Below are 20,858 nucleotides of genomic sequence, written 5' to 3' on the forward strand. Positions count from 1 at the left end.
TTGGAGTCCCACTCTTTCCCTCTCAGTCAGTATAAATGGCGGGATTCAACCCCCGGTATACCAATATCATTTTTTTATTCAATGGGCAAAAGATCAACAAATTCTGAAAAAAAACTCTAGTAGAAGAGAAGAATAGATTTTGAATAAACCTGACCAAAAACAAAATAGATACTCTAGTATCGGATGACGTTTGTCTTGATCGTATTGCAAATACACAAAATGGTATATAGCTTTGCTCAATAAACAATAAAAAAAAATAAAAAAAAAATATATGTAATTCGAACGAACCCTGATTTTGGGCATACTGAAATCTTACTAGGCATACTGCATAAAGACAAAAAAGGTTGTGAAATAGCAAAATCAAATTACCCCTTAACCCAAATTTTTTTAATGGCAAATATGCCCTTTACGTATTAGTGTTAGTAATATTGATTAGTGATTAAATATTTTGTTTAGTGATTACGATAATTTTCAGAATTATAAAGGTTGTTTAGATGATTTTTTGGATCATGGTTCGGCGAAACAGGTTGAGGTTCGGCTCACATCTATGAGTCGAATCTACTAATTGATGAACGGTTCGGCTCACTGAATCTGTTTACTGCATGCGCCGAACCTATAATTTTCAATTCCAACCCTTTTGCTAGACACTAGTTCGGCTTATATGAAAGTTTCATAGTAAGTTGAACAACATCCTGAATAGCTCGGAAAAAAAATAATTACTGGTTCGGCTTATATTTCGAAAATCGTATGAGCCGAACATCAATTTGTTATTTTTTGGGTTAAAATATTGTTATTGGTTCGGCACATATTGAGAATATCGTAATAGCCGAACCTCGTAAATGTGCTAGGTTCGGCACATATTATGATTATCAAATACGCCGAACCCCTATGCATCTCTATCTGTGACTAGGTTCGGCTTGAAATTTCATGCCGAACTGTTCATATACACTTACATGAAGCTTTTGTGAAGAACAGTTCGGCTAAAAACGCAACTCAATTTTGAGCCGAACCCAACACTGTAACCGTCATTTAATCGACGAAAAACAGCAAATAGGAGATTGGGTTTGTAAAACTTGCTTTCTTATCCTCATTTCCGGAGTTGGAGATGCAGTTGGTTCAATTTCTGGTTCAATTGGTGGTTGATTTTCAGTTTCTACACCTTCATCTTCAATTGGTTTTTCTTCTTCAATTGATGGATTAGAAGACGATTTGGTTTGCCTAATCCCTGCTTTTCTTTGTACGAGTCATTATGTGGTTGAGTTTAATCGACGATCAAATTTTTACGAATCGACAATTAATCACGATGATGAATTTTTTTTTTCGCAGGAGGGGGAAGAGTTCGGCTAGAGGAGGAGGAAGAGATGGTAAGGGAAACTGATTTTGATTTTTTAGAAAACTGATTTTAGATTTTTGTATTAAGGGTATATAGATAATTGAACTACCCACAGGTACCCCTTATAAGGTCACCCAAGATGGGAGTGGGACTATTGTTTTGTATGCCTAGAAAGATTTAGGTACGCCCAAAATCAGGATTCATTCGAACAGCGTGAATCACTTTTTTCTTTTTCTGAAAGTGAAGGGAAGTAAGTCTCTCCGAGATTTAACGATTGAAGCCTTGAATAAACTACCAATTACAACATCTACCGCCAACAGTGCTAGCTACTTTACTCATGTTCTTTCTGTAGCATATTCATCACAAGATCTCACCTGGTTTACAGAGGGACGGGACCTTTAAGAACGTGATTAAAAAATCTATGTATTTATCCAGTTTATCCAGCACCAGGGGTGGCAGGGTAAGTATGATGTAAACATTTATCGATTCCATTTCCTGCCCTCAAATTACCAAAAACCCTCGAGGAAAACAAAACTCAGTTTCAAGAACAAAATCAGATGAAGGTTACATTTCTTGTTGATGAAAATATATAGAATATGAATGTGTATGACATTTGTAAGAGAAGCATCTAAGTTGATGTGGTTTGAATCAGAAGTTGATTGAAGATTGCCTGTCGGGAGGGGCCACACATTGCCACAAGGAGAGGTATGTTTCTATACTGGCTGCATCGACACCAAGAGCAGCAAGGTTGCGTCCATACTCCTGAGGAAAAATTTAAAGATGGAAATATACCCACAAATATAAGATACTAATAAAATCTACCTAGAAGTAAAAGGGATATCACTGCTACACCGACAAGGTTACAGTGAGACATTGATATTTAAAATAACGATATAAAAAGTACTCCGAAATAGTTGAATAGATGAACTAGCGATCTGCATTACTGAACTACTTTCACTCTTATATTCCTCTCTTCAAAACATAATCCTTTTAATTGGCCCCATTTCCCCCTAACCTCATTATTTCACTAGTTTGCTGACAGGTTCAACAGTTCTAAATAGTTTTCCTTGGAACCAAAGTTATGGTACCAAACTTCTTAGTCACTGTTTCCACAACTGTGAGACTGACCTGTGGGAAAAAAACAACAACCAGAGAGTAAATACCTGAATATCAAGGAATAACTGCATACAGATCTTATCACTGTTGGAGATATTGTTATTCAACACATCTGCATTAGCCCCTGCTCGTCTTTGTGCACCTTGACGTATTTTTTGAAGCGACGACTCTGTTTTCCTTGCCTACGAAGTTCAACATCCTTATTAGAGTTAATAATGGAATTCTGCAAGTACAGAAGTGCCTTGCATACAAAATTCTGCAATTACAGTGAAATGCCTCGCATACTAACCACGTTAACAAGCTCTGCAGCCTGCTCATAGTAACTGCCAGTAATCTCTTCTGAGGCTCTCTGGAGCAGATGTTTCCTAGATTCTGCACTCAAGTATGTCTTTGCCCGATCTCCCTCAAGAAAAATCTGTAAATGGTGGAGCAATTCAATACTTAGTAATGAAGGACACTGTAATTGCCATGGCCCGAACATTAGAAACTGTTTGAGAATATAGGAGACATTACAAAAGCATGAACCAAAATCAAGCTACCTAGCAAATGTGACTCTCATCTCCAAATCCTAGAGAACAGGATGCTTACTAACGTTTGTCAACTATTCCCAAATGAATGATTATTTGTTTTGAGCAAACAAAAAGACAATACCTTCAAAGGACGCAGAACCCCAGACACATAGGGTGAATGCCTTACAGGAAGAGGTTTATTAGTCATCCTGTACGTTGCAGTTATTCCTTTTAACTGCCTCAAATCCTGCAGGGTTTATTTCAGAAAGACAAGTAAGGATGCAGGACAGGTTCCCATACATACAAGCACAACAAAGATAACATATATATTTGGAAGAATATAGATCGATGCCCAGTTGAAACATAATACCACCAGGGAAATTACTTAATTCATGTATTAGACTTTTGACTCTCTATACATGTATACACTCAGGTATAGGTCTTTCACCAGACAGACAACTTGCCTCTTTAGATTTCTCAACAAGGGATTCTATCATTGTCTCCATTATCCGAGGTACCACATCATTCAAAACTTTTCCACCTTGTACTATACTATGCTTTATTAAATCCTGTACTTCAGATGGACATGAACCCAGCTGCTGAAATACATGATCAAGATAGTTACCCTCGAGCTCAGTGATAAGACAATCTATATCATGCATCACCTGAAAAACAAAACCATTTATCAGTATGCTGGTTCAAACACCATAACTTGCATTCTGCAGAACTAGTAGAGGTACTTTAGAATTCCTAAATGTTACCCACAATAAGTACTTGAATGAAAACCACTTCAAGAACAATTACAAAGACAACAAAATACACATGGAGCACAAAGCAGTTGCATATCAATGATGTAGGAGAACACGTTCCAAAAAGTATGAATTAGCACTGTTGCAGCTGATACAGAATGACATTTACACTTCATAACAAGCTAACTCTTTTAACATAGCGTGAATGCCAGGAATGTAAATCATTATAATAAGAGATGACTAAAAAGTGCAACTAGAACTAAAGTAACATGCGTACATAAATAAAGTCTTCTGGAACGGCAGAAGTAGCCCAATCCGAGACAGGGCTGGATCCTGGTTTGGCTGATTTGCGAGCTTCCAATCCAGAAGACAACCAAGTTGAATACCTATCATACATTCAGAATGCCCATAGTTCAGTTAGCAGATGAGGTTTATGAACAAAAGAAACGCAGATTAGAGGTGTAGGCGATACCTTGAAAGAAGCTGCAAAGATAAGCGCAGAAACTTGTCAGAGGAAGAAATAATGAGAACATCCTCTCTCCAGCAGGATCTCAAGCTCTCCAAAAGTGCTATACTTTGCTTTAAGGTTAAGTCTCGAGGATTTCTTTGAGTAGATTGTGACTCCTGAGCAGGGCTGAGGGACGTTGCTGTGAGTGCAGAATCCAAAGACCCGGCTATTTCCTGAAATCTGAAGTGATTGAAGTGATATTTCTGAGCCATATGATAAACCTCATAAATCACAAAATAGTGCAGTAAAAAATACAGATCATAAATTGAAAAGAAACATTTCATCAAAAGCCGTGAGGCAAAGAATATGACACACCTCAATGAGAAATAAACCCCAAGATTCCACTGCTTCATGAACTCCATGTAGACGGCCGCTGATCGAAATTTCATAATAGAAGATCTGGATGGACAGTAGCCTTGCATGACAATTGGAAAATATAACAAAGATGAATGAATAAAACTCTTCAACAATCATAAGAAAGATGATTCCAACTTAACACGCCCAAAGAAAGACATGGTCAATTTGGGTCTATGTTCGAAGTGGGCGTAACAGACCAATCACATGGTGGCATGTATCTTACGTCATTAGTCAATGTAAGAGAACTCCGTAATAAATACACGCTTAGTCAAGCTTTAGCATTAGGAGTATTAGTTTCAAAGTTCGCCTGAATTTGATAAAATACACAACATAAGATACATGTCACAATGTGATAATAGCCATCTATACCACAAAGACCTACACCAAAAATTTCATGTGTGAAAATGAAATGTAATAATAAAACGTGAAGTTGGCCGGCCAAAATAATCTTTTTAAAATAGTTAACTGAACAAACAATAGTTGAGCCAGGTTTACCTTCAAGAACAGCCAAGAAACTCAAGCTCGATTTGTAATTTCTCAAAAACTCTGTCGGTCTCCCGGATGAAAATGCCCCAGGTTTTCCCCTTTGAATAGCCATGAGAACCTCTTTAAGGATTGAATTCGCCAAGAAGTCGAATACATGCAATCCTGAATTTGCTGAACATACCAACATAACCACTTAATTACATTTATATAATATACAAACATGTAATTCAGAAGCAGTTAACATGAAATAGTGTGTCATGTAGGAAACTGAAAACAATCAATCAAATTAGAACTCCAAAATGGCATTACCAGTTGAAGAAATTTCCAATAAATATTTGCAATGCTTATCAATATGTTGCAGAAGTTGTTTATAATCCTCTTCAAGATCATCTACTGCTGCCCCAACCACCGTCTGTGAAGAGCCATGCGGGATTATTTGCTGAACCAATGGGGACAAAATTGTTGTCCGGAAAATCTCTTCCGCGCCTGTAGTGTTATCTATTGCCGCATACGCACGTAAGCAATTATAAATCACACTTGCATCTCGATGTTCAAGGCCATTTACAAAACAATGACCCACGCTTGCATCCAACAATAAACTAGCACTTTGAATCCTTTTCTCCATGTTATCAATAAATGGAAAATTCTGTACTGCCAAAATAAGAAAACAGATAATAAGATAAGATGGGTGGGTGGGGTGGGGTGGGGGGTGGGGGGAAGCTACACCATAGGCATTGATATGATAATAAAGTTAAATGTAACGAAGGTGCAATATGGCAGGCAAGGAATATCTGCTAAGGATCAGAATGAACAATAAAAATGTATGTTCATTAAGTATGTATTAAGCATATGATATTAAGTGTGTATGCATTAGAGCTTTCACGACTAGTAAACCTATGTGTGCTTCAACCTTCTTTGTGAAAGCAATAACAATGTCAAAACCACATTAAGTAAGCAAGAGAACCATTTTCTGGTGTCAATTCGACTTTTTAACTACAGTTTCCTTTCCCCTCCGGGTTGTCAGTAAATGATTGAATGTTTGTGACAGAAGACTGTAATCAGTCGACCTGATTTCCAATAACTAATTAAACTTAGCATCTAGGTCGACCAACAAAAAAACTCCCAGTGACCTGAGAGTATCGACTCTGAAAATACCAGTTTGAATATTGATTGGCAGTTCATCGCAAATGTATTATACACAAAGCAGGCAGCCGCCCAGAAAAGTTCGAGCATGCAACTAACTGAGGGTAGCAAAATAGACCTGTGCATGAGCAATGTAGAACTTTAGCCGATTCATCTCACTGGCAATTCGCTCCAAAAGCATGCTCTGAGTCTCTCGTACGCTTGTTTCATTCTCAGTATGTTGTAATGAATTTCCATTACTAAGAGAACTATTTTCAGTTGAGTTCACTTCACCATTTGACCAATCAGTCGGCACACTAGGTAATTCCTTGATGAGTTTCTCAACCTACAAGAAAATATACAACTTGTCATAGATCTAGTCCTTGATCATCATAGGACCATAAATTATTAGGCAAACTCACAATACCTAAGTTTCATTAACACAAAAATGAACGGAAATCACTGAGAACGTCTGCTATGAGTATAAAAGATTTTTATAAGTTTTCATATGGACACTGATATTCATGTTGGACACGGCAACAATTTAGCTGTTAAACCTTAATAATTTCGAACTTAGTTCTATAAAGCCCAAGAAAAACAAAAGAGAACAAGAAATATGGCTGCCTTTTTCTTCAATATAGACCTCATCTTTTCTTGAGAAAATTATAGACATAACATTAACCTAAATGATGTAACTCTAAAGATCGTCAAACTCAACCTAATTCCAGAAACTTCAACTAAAACGTTTCATATTACACCAGAAATCAATTCGAAATAGGGCACTATACCTTGGAAACGACATGAAAAGTATCAAGAAGCAGTTCTAAAACTTCTCTAACATTCTCAGCTTGACCTCTTTTCCTCAACCCATTCTGTAACCCTAACAACGAACCCTCCACACTATCTCTAAACAACAAAATCTTATCTCTTAAATCAGTTAACGGAGCGCGCATACGTGATATAGATGATTCAATATCCACCAATTTAGTACTTAGACTAACAAAATCATCATAATCACGATTAATAAGTTCAATTAGTTCTAATTTCAGTGATGAGAGGTGAGATTGAAGTTCTGATCGTAGGTTATCGAATGGAACGAACGTTCTTAGATCTGATATGTATGATTCGGGATTAAAATTGGGTTGTAGGAATGAATTTGGTTTGAACCAAAGTGGTTTTGAATCTAGTGGATCACCGAAAATGTCTGTGGTTGTCGTAGATCTGTGATGAGACATTAGATCCGCCATTATTGATCCCTCTAGAGTTTCTGTCACTCTCTCGAGGGAGAATTTCTTTATCTGTTGGTGATTTTTTTTCTGGGCTTGAGATTTGCTGTAAATTAACGGAGAATAGCTACGAGGAACTGGTTCGGGTATTTTTTACATGATATTTGTTTTTTGAAACTTGCAGAAAGTGATAATAACCGTCTTTGTACGTCATCTTGTTCACGGTCGAAGCGATGCAGAGATTAAAATAGCCGGTTCAATGCAGCACGGCCCACAGAAGCTAGGAGTGTTGCGCCGTCATGGGCACTACTGAGCGTAGGCTAGTTAGGTAGGGTTGTATATGGTATCGATTATCTGCTAGAACCGGGTCGTTTGATAATAGTTTGGTTTTCATTTACAAAGTAAAAAAATCGAAGGTGAGGGTTTGGTTTGGTTTGATCTAAAATCGAACAGACAATCTAGATAAAATTCTAAGAGTTCAACTTAATGAATCTCAATCGAGGAATAATATTCAGAGTTATATCTCTTTCTCTCACAATTAGAAAGTTGACAGAACCAAATCCGTGAACCTGATTTACGTGTGAGAGTTCTTGGACGATCTCAAAAATCAATATCCAAGAATCAATCAAGTTGTATACAAGAAACAAGGATGGATGTATCTGCTTTGATTTGTTTACGTACAACCTGTGATATTTCAATTATAAAGATAAACAATATAATGCGGAAAATAAATAACACAGACACCAGAAATTTTGTTAACGAGGAAAAACCGCAAATGCAGAAAAACCCCGGTGTTAGAGCATAGCTCGTTTGAACCCACCAAGCGTTGGTATGTCAAGTTTGGTTGTCATATTTTAGTGAATCAAAACTCATGTTAAGAGTCGCTTGATTATGTACTAGAGTCAACTTCGTATAGGTTAGCTTGAAAGTATTAGGATATGAGACCTTACAAGTATTGCGAAGTCTTGAAGATATGAAGAAGCAAGGACCTATGACGACAACAATCATCCTTCCACTTGAGGTTAGTGATATTTGACTTGAATTGTTTCATTCCCTAACGTATATTTCAAGTCGTACATATTCAAAACAAAACTGCGAAGCATATTTGAACTCTAGATAGACATAGTATTAAGGAATACAATACGAGGTTTATTGCTTAACCATTAAACTTTGTAGATAAGACATCGCCATAATCATTTGAATGCTATTGTGATTATGTATGGGTATGAGGTGAGTATTTCATCCTAGGGAACAATGTTCTACATGTGTTCTAAGAAAGTAAGTTCATAAACTTGTTTGTGAACCGAAATGGAAATTGCCAGGTGTTATTGGTTTTGTTATTCATTGCATATCTTATGAACAAACAATATGTGTGATTGAGTATAACCGCTCACAACTTGTTTGTGTTCTTGGTAGAACTATTCACAAAGGCCTGACTTATGTATTGGTATGACTTTTATTAGTGAAACCGATCTTAAGTAATCACCTAAGATGGTATGATCGGGTTTGTGATTTTATGTCTGACCAAATATGGGAAAGGGGAACTGATCCTAGTAAGAGGTGCAGTACATCACAAAAGGGAACCGATCCTTGTATGGGGTGCAGCAAGGTTTATAGCAGAAAGGGGAACCGATCCTATGGACATGGCAACACGTTTTTAGGCAAAGGGGAACCGATCCTATGGACATGTGCAACACATATAAGTTAGATACCATATATATGTGGGGAACTGATCCTAGTACCTAGTCAACCGAATTTTGGAAAGCTAGTGTGACTATGCACAGTACTCACATGGAAGGTAGAACCGAAACTTGTTTTGGTAGAACCGTTAAACCCATGATTGTGATTGAATGTCTGTTTGATCAATCACATAGTTCTTGAAAGTAAGATGAACCAATTCTAAACTTGTTTGGAAGTGTGGAAAATCGGTTTCAAGGTTGTAAGTGTGAAAGAGAACTTACAAAGTTAGGATGTCGACATACTTTGAACACGTGCTATGAATGTTTATTTCTTTAATTGTTCAAAGTTATTCCTTAATAGCTAAGGGAAGAGAATCCCAGGATCGAAACATAAGTAAGTTTAGAATCTTTTAATTAAGGTTATTAATTTCATTTTGTAGGGAAATATAAGAATTAGTAATGTGCATTTACTAATTAGATTTTCCGAGAGATTTCGATCATTATTTTTGGACAGAGCATTTCCAGGAATTATGGAAACCGAATTTGTGCTTTAATGAATATCTTGAGAATATTTTCGGTTTTAGAAATTCCTTGGTGTCCAAACTTCCTTGTCTATAAATACTTGAAATTTGCCTTTCTAGCAAATTAATCCTTCGTAACAACAGACTTCCTCTTTTGTTGTTGTTACTGGTGTAGCCGCCTATTCGGAGAGGAGAGTAACCTAATTAGGCGAAATCTCTTACGGCCGCTCAATTTAAAGTTTTCTTTGGGATTGAGAAGCTCTAGCGTGTACCGTTGGTGGGAAACTAGATAATTGCGGTTTATCTTTTGTTTTCATTGATTTGATTGACTAACAGTGGTTGAAATATGATTGCACCTTGTTTGTTTATGCTTGAGAATCTTCTTTTCTGATATAAGATTCATTCAAACTAGTTCAGAGTTTCGACAGGGATCTTTAGACTGTTGTTATCTCTAAAGACGATCTTGTGATAATCCATTGTTAACAGACTCCGTTCTGTGCGTGATTAATCACAAGAGATTCAAGTGATTGTGTGCAGGTTTTTATTGAAGATTTAAGAAGATTTGGAGACAAAGAAGATATTGAAGATCTGACTTGGGTTTATAATCTTTGGTGTGCACAATACTTGTTTCGGTAAAAGAGGATCCAATTAATAATCGGTTTATCCTTGTGATAGATTGGATTGATTGATTGAGTAGATCGGCATCAACACAATTCTTTGGATTAAGAGTGTTGTTGGATTAATCTTAAACGATTACTTCGGTAATTGAACATAAGATAGATCTAACGACCTGACGAAGGAGTTTATGTTAAGATAAACGGAAGAGCCTTTGTCCGACTCATATCACTTGGTTGAAGAGAGTTGATACCAAACAAATTTGTTGTTCCTTTACTGTTTGGAATACGAACCAAAGGAATTGTTCCAAGTACGTCACTTATTTATAAGTTGGAGGCGCGGGAATACAGACGGAACTAGGTGAACTATAGGTTTAGTTGTTTGGTCTCAAATATACGAAGTTAGGTGTAATTTTGTGTAGCAGCTTAATCCTGAGAGTATTTAATTCTGGAAAAGGTCCCGGGGTTTTTCTGCATTTGCGGTTTTCTCGTTAACAAAATCTTGATGTGTCATTTACTTTATATTTCCGCATTATAATTGTTTTATTATAGTTAAAGTAAATTACACAAACGTTAATTCATATTTACTTGATAAGTGAATCCTTTTGTGTTTGGTTAAGTTTGAACCTTTTTATCAAGTAACATACTTCGTTGTTGTATTGTCTCGATCTCGTATCCATAGACGATCACACGAAGTGTGAACCGATTAGTTGTATTGTCTCGACTCTGTCCATAGACAATCACTTTCGGAGAAAGGACTTATAGGTAGGAAAAGTTTTAGCTTGAGGTATATTTGGGTACCCTCGCTTTTTCAATTGGTATCAGAGCAGGCAAACACGAAAAGATCTAACAATCTGTGTTTGGTGCGATCCAACCTATAAGAATGAATCTAATGAGTGATTCAGTTAACGTACCACCAAGATTTAATGAGACTAATTATCCATTATGGAAATCGTCTATGAAGGCCTTTCTTCAATCCCGAGATTTTAATACATGGTTATTAATCGAAGACGGATACCAACGTCCGATAGACTATTCAGAGTCAGAGTTTAAACACCTAGCGTCATATACTCTTGAAGAAAGGATTCTTGCAAAGCAGAATTCTGATGGTTTGAATGCCATCATTCATGCAGTTAGTCATGATCTTCTACATCATGTACTGGCTTGTAGAACTTCTAAAGAAGCATGGGATATTCTTGAGACTGTATTCGAGGGAGATGAATCTGAAAAGGAAGCTAGACTTCTTTACCTTTCATTTGGCTGGGAACATCTCAATATGGATGATAACGGCACTTTTGAGGAGTTTAACTCTAAACTTTCTGAGATTGTTAACGCATCTTTTTTCCTTGGAAAGGAAATACCTGAAAAGGAAATAGTACGCAAAATTCTCAGATCGTTACCATCCAGATATGAGTCTAAGAAACATGCTATAATAGAAGAAAATGATCTTTCTACACTTTCTCGAAGCTCTCTTGTAGCAAAGTTAAAGATCTTTGATAGAGAAATTCTGCTAAAGAATCAAACTGAGAGACGTTGCCAAGAAATAAAGGCATCTGTTGAAAAGGAGCTTGACTCGACTATTGTTCTTCTAGCGCAATGGATTAAGAACATCTTATCTATTGATAAACATGTTCCTGATATATTATCAGTTTGCCATAAAAAGGATAATGATGAAGTTCAATGCTTCAAGTGCCGAAGATTCGGACATATGGAAAAAAACTGTTCCAGCAGAAGAACTAGAAAGCGCAATAGGGTGTATGTCTCCACCCTTGATGATATTCCGGAGGAAGAATCCAATGAAGAAATATCCAATTGCAATGCACTTTTTGCCAACTCTAACTGTGATGATTCCAATGAGTCTAATCAACTCCTAGAAAAATGTGAGTTGGGGATAAAGGAAAATAAAAGGTTAAGCCTGGAACTTGAAAACCTTTTGAAGTCTCCTTCAGATAAAACCAGTATGGTAAAATCTGAAAAAGAAAAATTTAGTGAAATACCAAAAGTATCAGAAACAAGTACTTATGATAATAGGACATCACATTTTTTAAATGGAGGAAATAACCACACCACAATATCTCGTGGAAACCTATCAAAATAGATTTATCAAGACTCTTCTTAGGGGAATAAAGTTTTTGAAGGCTGATAAGTTTATTAGATCTCAAAGAGAAATTGCAAAATCATGCAATCACAAGAGGAAGAAAGAACGCAAGGAAGCACAGTCTATTGTGCTTATAAGTCATCCAAAGGATGTCTTTGTTACCTATGGTGAGAGTAATTCTCACCTCAACACAAACTGATTGTATTGAAGAATGCATCCTCACTTATTGCCCAAAAATTCTGATTGTGAGGAAACATAAATCTGGGCAGGTTGTTCACAACTGTTTCTTAAGTGAAAAAATATTAGATATCTTTTTCGGCAAAAATAGTTTCGGTTTCCATAAACCAAATTATTCCTTGATTTTCTCCCATCATTATATAGCTTCTCCCTGTCCGAAAGAAGTATCTTACTGCAATGGAGAAATCAGTAAAAGAAGGGTCATCACTTGGTGATTTAGTACTCTGTGCATCAGTAATGACTGAAACTCATGATGTTCCTCTTCATGATAACTCTCAAGACTCTCTGAGAAAACAAATTCACTTTGTTAAAAGTTGTATTAGATATCATGAACTGGTGATAAAGGATTCAAAAGAAGTACTAGCTAACCTTCATTCTCAACTACTGGAGATGAACAAGTCTACTAAAAGGGGAAGTGCTCAGAGGAATTTGAATCCAGTTTTTGAATGCGATCTTCACAAAAAACTGAGAGAGAAAGAATAGACATCAATTTTTGATTTATTTCATTGATTGTATTGGTCTATTATGAATAAAACTATTATGAATAAAATTATTTGACTGGTAATTTTTCTTGTGATAGTTTTCGGTTTACATAGACTGTGCTTGAATGCTTTTATCTTATTTGCTATGTATGTTTATGGGATGTTTGATTTCGGTTTTACTACCTTAATATTCGGTCTCATATGTTGTGAACCCTTGTGGTTTGGGTGATTTTTTGATTTAGCAGGATTAAGTTCTAGCCCATGTTGGTAGGCTTTATCAAAGAATCATGAGGGGTTTTGGTAGAAACAATATGTGAAAAAGTCACAATATGTTGAATCGGTTTTGGTTTAACATAAAATCATATGTGTTTCGACGGTTTTCAACTTTTGCTTGCAATTGTTAAAACCGATTTTCAACCTTTCTCTGGTAAAAGTTGGTTGTTGTTATTCTTTTGTTTTTGCACAAGGATGACAACATGATGATATTTCGATATCAATTCTCCCTGGATGAAGATGCAATCATATTGGAGAAGTGGATGCGAAATTTGAGGTAACAATATTGTTAGTTAATTGTTTTCATGTTTAAGAAAAGCCTGAGTTTATATTATATATATTTATTGCTTTTGCTTAACAAAATTTCGGTTCAATTGATGTTTATTCCATGATGTGTGTGTGGATGCGTGTGATTCAATTGGTTCCGGTTAAGAAAAACTATTGTTATCTTGCTTTATTGTGTGGTATCAAATGTTTAGGCTTACAAAATTTCGGTGCAATTGCGGTGCTTTTAATGTTTATGTTGTTTCAATTGCTTCCGGTTGAGGTGAATAATTATGCAAGTTGATTTATGTTGGTTTGTATGAATTATTTATGGATTAACGAAATAAAAGGTGTACGAGATGAGTTTTTTAGTCCAATTCGATTCTGGATAAGAGAAACTAAGTTAATTCTGATCTTAGTTAGACTTATCGAAGTGAGGTTTCGGTTATTCAAGTCTAATCGAATGCCTTAACAAGAAATGCTAGTTAACGAACCTAGTACTTGTCTTGTTCAAAATTGAAAGGTCTAAGTTTATGGATAATTAGAACCTGGTGAGAAAAATAAAATTATCTTTATTTTGGTCTTATCGAATTAAGCGGTTGTTTTTGAACAATCGGTTTAGCAAAGGGACTACGGTGCTTAGTTGATTTTTGTTTTGCTAAACTATATTGGAAAAATTGTTTCGTACAATTGTTTCCTTGGTAACATATCAAAATAAAACTACTTGTAGTTTCGATTTTGATATTGGTTATCAGAACATGATGTGCGGAACCCTCGTGCCTAACTCTACAGGGTGCAAGTCTATTTTGAGATTTGTAAGTTTCTTTTCGTGTTGTCCTTTATTTTTTCGTTTCTTTGTCATTTTGTGACAAAAAAGGGGAGAAATATATGGAGTAAACAAGTGATATTGGCATTGATTTTATATTGATTGGTATTGCTAAGGAAAAGAACATTGGTGCTTGAACGTTTATCTAACGAAAGAGTGAAAGCACATACTAAGGGGGAGTAACATGTCATATAAATTGGTATAACAAAGACGTGCGGATTAAATGTCTACCTATCTTCCTTAGGGGGAGTATTAGCTTTGTTATTATAATGTCAACAACGACATTTTCAAGGATTGAATGTAAGCAGTTTATTGTGCTGTTGAATTCAGAAATCAAGAGTATGTGTAATGAATTTTTGTAATTTGTTTATCCATATGATGTAAGAGTTTTGTCACTAAAACTGACAAAGGGGGAGATTGTTAGAGCATAGCTCGGTAGAACCCACCAAGCGTTAGTATGTCAAGTTTGGTTGTCATATTTTAGTGAATCAAAACTCATGTTAAGAGTCGCTTGATTATGTACTAGAGTCAACTTCGTATAGGTTAGCTTGAAAGTATTAGAATATGAGACATTACAAGTATTGCGAAGTCTTGAAGATGTGAAGAAGCAAGGAGCTACAACGACAACAATCATCCTTCCACTTGAGGTTAGTGATATTTGACTTGAACTGTTTCATTCCCTAACGTGTCTTTCAAGTCGTGCATATTGAAAACAAAACTGCGAAGCATATTTGAACTCTAGATAGACATAGTATTAAGGAATACAATACGAGGTTTATTGCTTAACCATTAAACTTTGTAGATAAGACATCGCCATAATCATTTGAATGCTATTGTGATTATGTATGGGTATGAGGTGAGGATTTCATCCTAGGGAACAATGTTCTACATGTGTTCTAAGGAAGTAAGTTCATAAACTTGCTTGTGAACCGAAAAGGAAATTGTCAGGTGTTATTGGTTTTGTTATTCATTGCATATCTCACTAGTGGAAAATAGGGTTTCTTCAACCCACAGAATCGACCCATGTTGACCGTCATTTGACCGTTGACCGATGAAGACCGTCTAGGATTAAGAAAAAACACGGAAAAAATCTGAGACGGCTAAAACTAATTGCGGAATAATTACCATTTTAATCCCTGAGTCAACTGCCGACCCAACGACTGATGAAACACGATTTACCTTTGGTAGATTTTATTATTCAGCATATATATACCTCTTTCTCTTTCTCTTTCCCCTTTCCAATCTCACTTTCTTTTTCTTCTTCTTCTCCCAGCTCTCGTTCCGTATCTCTAACCTAAGAAACTAACTCCATGGAAATGGAGAAATTAGTAACCCTAGATGTTATTTCAACCAAACTAATAAACCCTTCTCTTTATTCTTCTTCTGAAATCCCTAAAGGTAGTATTCCAGTTGTAGATCTTAAATCTCTTGGGAACAGATTCAATCCATGTTTGTTTGTTTTTTCAATTTTAGGGGTTTTATCAAAATCTCTAACTAGATCTAAATTAAATAATCATCTCATGAATGATTACTGCTAAATCTGTTGGTTCTAGGGTTTTTAGAACTTGAGAATCTTGAGATGTTCTTTGAAGATTTATATTGGTTGAAGTCGTCTTCAATCTGAGAAGTAAAAGTCAACACCCTCACACCAAGAATCGATTTCTATGGTTGGTTACTTTTTATTTTCATTGCACAATCGATTTTTTTTTAGCTCACTGGTTAGATGTCCCCTGTTTAGTTGTTTTAATTGAATCTGAATTGTTTTAATTGAATCTCTTTAGTTGTTTGCATTTTGATTTCTGTTGATTGTGGTTTGGTCATTCGTAGAAGCCATGGCAAGAAACTGAAAGTGGATTTTTGATAGGAGTTGTTGTTGGATCAATTTCAAGATATGTTATATTTGATTCAGCCATATGTATTGTTATCCTTTTAATGGAATATTAGTGAGGGAAAGAGTTGCTCCATCCATATGTATTTGCCTTACAAATTAAGGTAAGTCAGAAAATTTTCATTACTAGTTGATTTATGTTAATTGGTTGTGTTTCTGGAATGAAATATTGAAGTGAGTTTGTGTATTTTACAGGACTCATATATTTGTGTGGTACTGGATATTAGTGTTGTTGAACATGTTGCTCAACATTTTCTCTATGTTTTTTTTATAAATATGCTAGGAGTTGAACATCCATCCTTGCTAAGGTAAGATTGATATATTAGGAATGCGTATACTTTTTATTCTTTGGGTTTTTTCTGTTTTTGAGAAGGATTAATTCAATTTTAGTTTGAGTTATATGCAAATGGATCCACTATTTCTGTTAATTTAATGGGAATTTTGGTTCATTTCAAGATTTTTATTGCAAGTTTACTTTCATATGTTTATATTCTACAACAAACTTTGCATTATGATTTTGAGAAGTTCGGTTACTATTTTTCATTGTTATTGTTATTGTCTTCTAATTCATATTTTTGATTTTTTTCATTAAATCGTCACTTGTGCAGGCAGTTAATGGATGATTTGATGTCTTGATTAATAATGTTAGTTACTAATTATTCTGTAATGTGTATATCGTCATCAAACTCTTCTTTCAATACTGATTTGGTTGTTATTTCCAGGTAACAGAGATGGTGGTGCTTAAAGTAAGTAAGTATTATAGGGTTGATGGTGTATGTTGTTGGTTCTAATAAAGTTGTTTGAAAGCTGTTGTTGTTGGTTAGAAATGATAAATGACTTAGATTCTGTAATTTTGATTCTCTATAAGATTCTAACTGTTGGGTCTCTATGCGATTCGTTTTTGCAAGGTACAAAATTGTCTATAGAAGGGGTGGGAAACAACTTGTAAAATTATATTAAAGGGATTGTCTATTTGTGTTTGTAAAGTTCACAAGAGGATGAAGTACAACAAATGTTTCAAAACTGCTGGTAACATTTCTTCCCATAATTTATTCAATCGTTTAGATCTTTCTTTTGTATCTTGGTATAAAAATCTTGTGTATACTGCTAGTTCTAAGTGATCTTTCAAAAAAGAGCTAAATTTTACTTCCTCTACTAATTTATGGTCTATTATCATGACAGTATCTCATTCACAACTATCATTTCTTTTACGCATTTATCCTCATAGCAAAACTGAGCAGTTTTTTTCCCTTTTAAATGAATTAGTGTGGCCTATTTATTTGGTTTGTTTGTAACTGGCAGAAAGCGGCAATATTACTTAGGATGATGATGATGATAATGAAGGTGATGTGAATGAGACTTCATTTTTGTCTAATTGTTTTAGCAGTGTATCGTGTGGATTAAATGTTCTATGTATTGATTGGTTTTACAATTCGAATTATGGTAGTAACAGAGTTTTCGCATAACAGGTTTGGTTCTGGCAGTCCGCAAGGGAGACAAGAGGCCGGTGAAAACAAGGAAAGTTCCTGAAAGCATTCTAGGTCAAGTAAAGAAGCGTATGTTGAAGACCCATATGATGCAGCTGAAGGTGCAATTATCTGCTTGTGATAGGGGAAGATAGGCGGTGATGTGGTTAGTTGATTGGAGTGTGAGTCAGGTGGTGGTAGAAGAGAGTAAGGAGGCTGATACAACTATCAGTAAAGCTTCTCACAGGCTCTCTAGAGGAATTCACAGTAAGTTACTTTCTCGATGTGCTATTTTATAAATTTATTTTTCTTTTCATGTTTTATTTAGAAGACAGTTTGTGGTATGCCTATTCCCGAACCCAGTTTAAGATTTGCCTTGCCTATTTTATTGGTTAATTCTCGCCTTAGCAAATTCATCCACCAATGCCGTTTCTTAGCATTAACTTTCTCCTTACCTATTAGTGGTCTTTCTAACTGTCCGACACCAAATGATGACGGCTTAGATTTCTTCAAACCAAAAATATGACTAACTAATCCTTTTACAGGTGTTTGGAAATGTCCTTGTTGGTGGTCTGCCTTGTCCTTAACTTTTGATGTTCTTCTTACTTGCATTGGCACGTGACACTAATGAGCTAATATTTATGTATCTTTAAAAAAATAATCTTAAGTCATAGAATATATAATGAAAACACAAAATAGAGAAATTTATGCAGAAATGTAAACGCCATGTGTGTGGAAGACCAAAGTGTCAATCTAGTGAACCATATGTTACTTAAGTTTACATAGAACACTGAATTCCATATTCTTGTCCTTGCCCAATGCTGAGTTAATACATCCTTAAACTTGTGAGAAAGTGCAATGAGGGAGAGCAATTTCCTATTACAGCAACAGTGCATTTTTCTCTTTGGGTTCTGCCTTCATGTTGTGGAGTCCCACATGGTTTCCCCAAGCTGTCTCACACTTGGTAGATAGTATGCCAACATCTATGATGGGATGATAACTTTTCACCTTGTCTCATTATCTTTCAGGAAAGCATTTATAAATTTGACGTGGTTCCAATTTAAATAAGATACCAGCGAATCTATTTCTTTTCATACTTGTTGTATTCAAATCTGTAATTGACTTGCTAAAATTTTGTGTACAGGGATGATACCATATTACCATGCATGAGTTATCTCAATTGGACAGATGTTAACTAGAGATGATGACTTCATTTATGAAGGTATTATTGCTTCTTTTCTTATTTTATTTTTTCATTTTTGGGCTTACTGCTTGTTTTTATAGGGTATAATTTGGGCATCAAATTTCTTATTCAGTTATTCTAAATTCGTCTGATATGGAGGAGTGGCTTTAGTATAACTTATTTAATATTAAAATCTCAATTATTTAGCCTTAGACAGTCTACAAAGAAATGCATACTGTTGGTTTGGGCAGCGTAACTGTATATCCTCTTGCAATCACCAGTTCTGTTGTCGTGGGCTCACCATTCTGACATTATCAAGGCAACTCATATTTCTGTTAAGACGTCTCTATCTATAACATTGAAGCCTATATGGATATCTTGGTTAGTTTGCACGGATTGTAAGAAAGCATTATCATATTACTTTGTTTAAGAGGTTTTGGTTGCTTTTAGCGCAAGTGTAAATCATATTACTTTGTTTAAGAGGTTTTGGTTGCTTTTAGCGCAAGTGTAAACTGAATTCAAATTTGAATAGAGCATTTTTAACGGTCTCTCTGCTATTTTTCGGTGACAGGGGGAGAATTCTGTGAAGGCACAAGTGGTCTTGTAGCTGATGGCAGTAGATTATTACCTTCGGTACAAGCAGGGAGGTAATATTAATTCCTTAACATCTCAAATTTGTCCTTATATTAACTATGTCTCAGTTCACCATAGTGATTGTTTCATCTCAAATATTGCAGATAAATACTGTTGCAATCCTCCGCCGTGCTCAGGGATGTGTTATAGTTGACAGAGATAGGGTTCACAGCAAAGAAACAAACACGTCTCTCTGCTATTTGTGAGGCAGCTCCAATGAAGAAAGTTGATTCAGCAGCTCATTGTAAACTAGGGTATTCAGACTTGCACTTGTCTTTAAGAAACATGTGAACCTATCAGCTAAGTCTTGTGTTTGTGCAAATTGAGGATTTTTTTTCCTGATTTTGAAGCCAAGTGCAGGTTTCATTTCATTGAAATTTTGCAATTTGAACTTGTATGCATTATACAATGAATATTGGTTTTTAAATAAACTTCCATTTGAATTTATGCATGCAGGCTTCATTTTATTGTAATTTGAATTTCATTTTAGTCTCAGCCAGATTTGTTTCAGCTCAGACAGATTCAATGCAGGCAAGTCAGCCAATCTGAATCTATTATTGTTTTATATTAAAATGTATATCTATGACTAATAAGTGTCTGTCTTAACACGTTGACCGTTAGAATTGGTCGTTGATATAGGTTGTTCCGCGACCCGCAGGGAAACGTCATTGATGAAAAAGACGCTCAAACAACGACCATTTCCGCGACTGTTGAAAGATGTCATTTAACTCGCATCTATGACTTGTCCTGACGGTCGCGAAACTGGTATTTTCCACTAGTGTCTTATGAACAACCAATATGTGTAATTGAGTATAACCGCTCACAATTTGTTTGTGTTCTTGGTAGAACTATTCACAAAGGCCTGACTTATGTATTGGTATGACTTTTATTAGTGAAACCGATCTTAAGTAATCACCTGAGATGGTATGATCGGGTTTGTGATTTTATGTCTGACCAAATATGGGAAAGGGGAACTGATCCTAGTAAGAGGTGCAGTACATCACAAAGGGGAACCGATCCTTGTACGGGGTGCAACAAGGTTTATAGCAGAAAGGGGAACCGATCGTATGGACATGTGCAACACGTTTTTAGGCAAAGGGGAACCGATCCTATAAACATGTGCAACACATATAAGTTAGATACCATATATATGTGGGGAACTGATCCTAGTACCTAGTCAACCAAATTTTGGAAAGCTAGTGTGACTATGCACGTTACCACATGGAAGGTAGAACCGAAACTTGTTTTGGTAGAACCGTTAAACCCATGATTGTGATTGAATGTTTGT

At 35.7% G+C, this 20,858-nt stretch overlaps 1 protein-coding gene across 1 annotated transcript; it reads right to left on the reverse strand.

Annotated features, from left to right (window-relative positions):
• Nucleotides 1-1,735: 1,735 nt before the first annotated feature.
• On the reverse strand, nucleotides 1,736-7,603 carry LOC113298105 (conserved oligomeric Golgi complex subunit 2-like). Its single transcript, XM_026546776.1, has 12 exons — nucleotides 6,969-7,603; nucleotides 6,320-6,526; nucleotides 5,368-5,704; nucleotides 5,068-5,229; nucleotides 4,531-4,630; nucleotides 4,180-4,395; nucleotides 3,985-4,093; nucleotides 3,423-3,623; nucleotides 3,101-3,205; nucleotides 2,739-2,864; nucleotides 2,497-2,631; nucleotides 1,736-2,095 (listed from the first exon to the last, which is right to left on the reverse strand). The coding sequence occupies exons 1-12, from the start codon at nucleotides 7,425-7,427 to the stop codon at nucleotides 1,982-1,984; spliced, it is 2,271 nt and encodes a 756-aa protein (XP_026402561.1). The 5' UTR covers nucleotides 7,428-7,603; the 3' UTR covers nucleotides 1,736-1,981.
• Between the last annotated feature and the right edge of the window lie 13,255 nt (nucleotides 7,604-20,858).

Source organism: Papaver somniferum, chromosome 7 (assembly GCF_003573695.1).
Source record: "Papaver somniferum cultivar HN1 chromosome 7, ASM357369v1, whole genome shotgun sequence".
In the NCBI taxonomy this organism is placed as follows: Eukaryota; Viridiplantae; Streptophyta; class Magnoliopsida; order Ranunculales; family Papaveraceae; genus Papaver; species Papaver somniferum.

What these genes read in the sequence shown, in the direction of transcription:
- LOC113298105 (XM_026546776.1), bottom strand. Translation starts at nt 7,427, where the DNA reads ATGGCGGATCTAATGTCTCATCACAGATCTACGACAACCACAGACATT. An exon ending in TTTCTTGGCTGTTCTTGAAG is followed by an intron (nt 4,631 to 5,067) that starts GTAAACCTGGCT and finishes TTGTCATGCAAG; the next exon opens with GCTACTGTCCATCCAGATCT. An exon ending in TTGTTGAGAAATCTAAAGAG is followed by an intron (nt 3,206 to 3,422) that starts GCAAGTTGTCTG and finishes TAAACCCTGCAG; the next exon opens with GATTTGAGGCAGTTAAAAGG.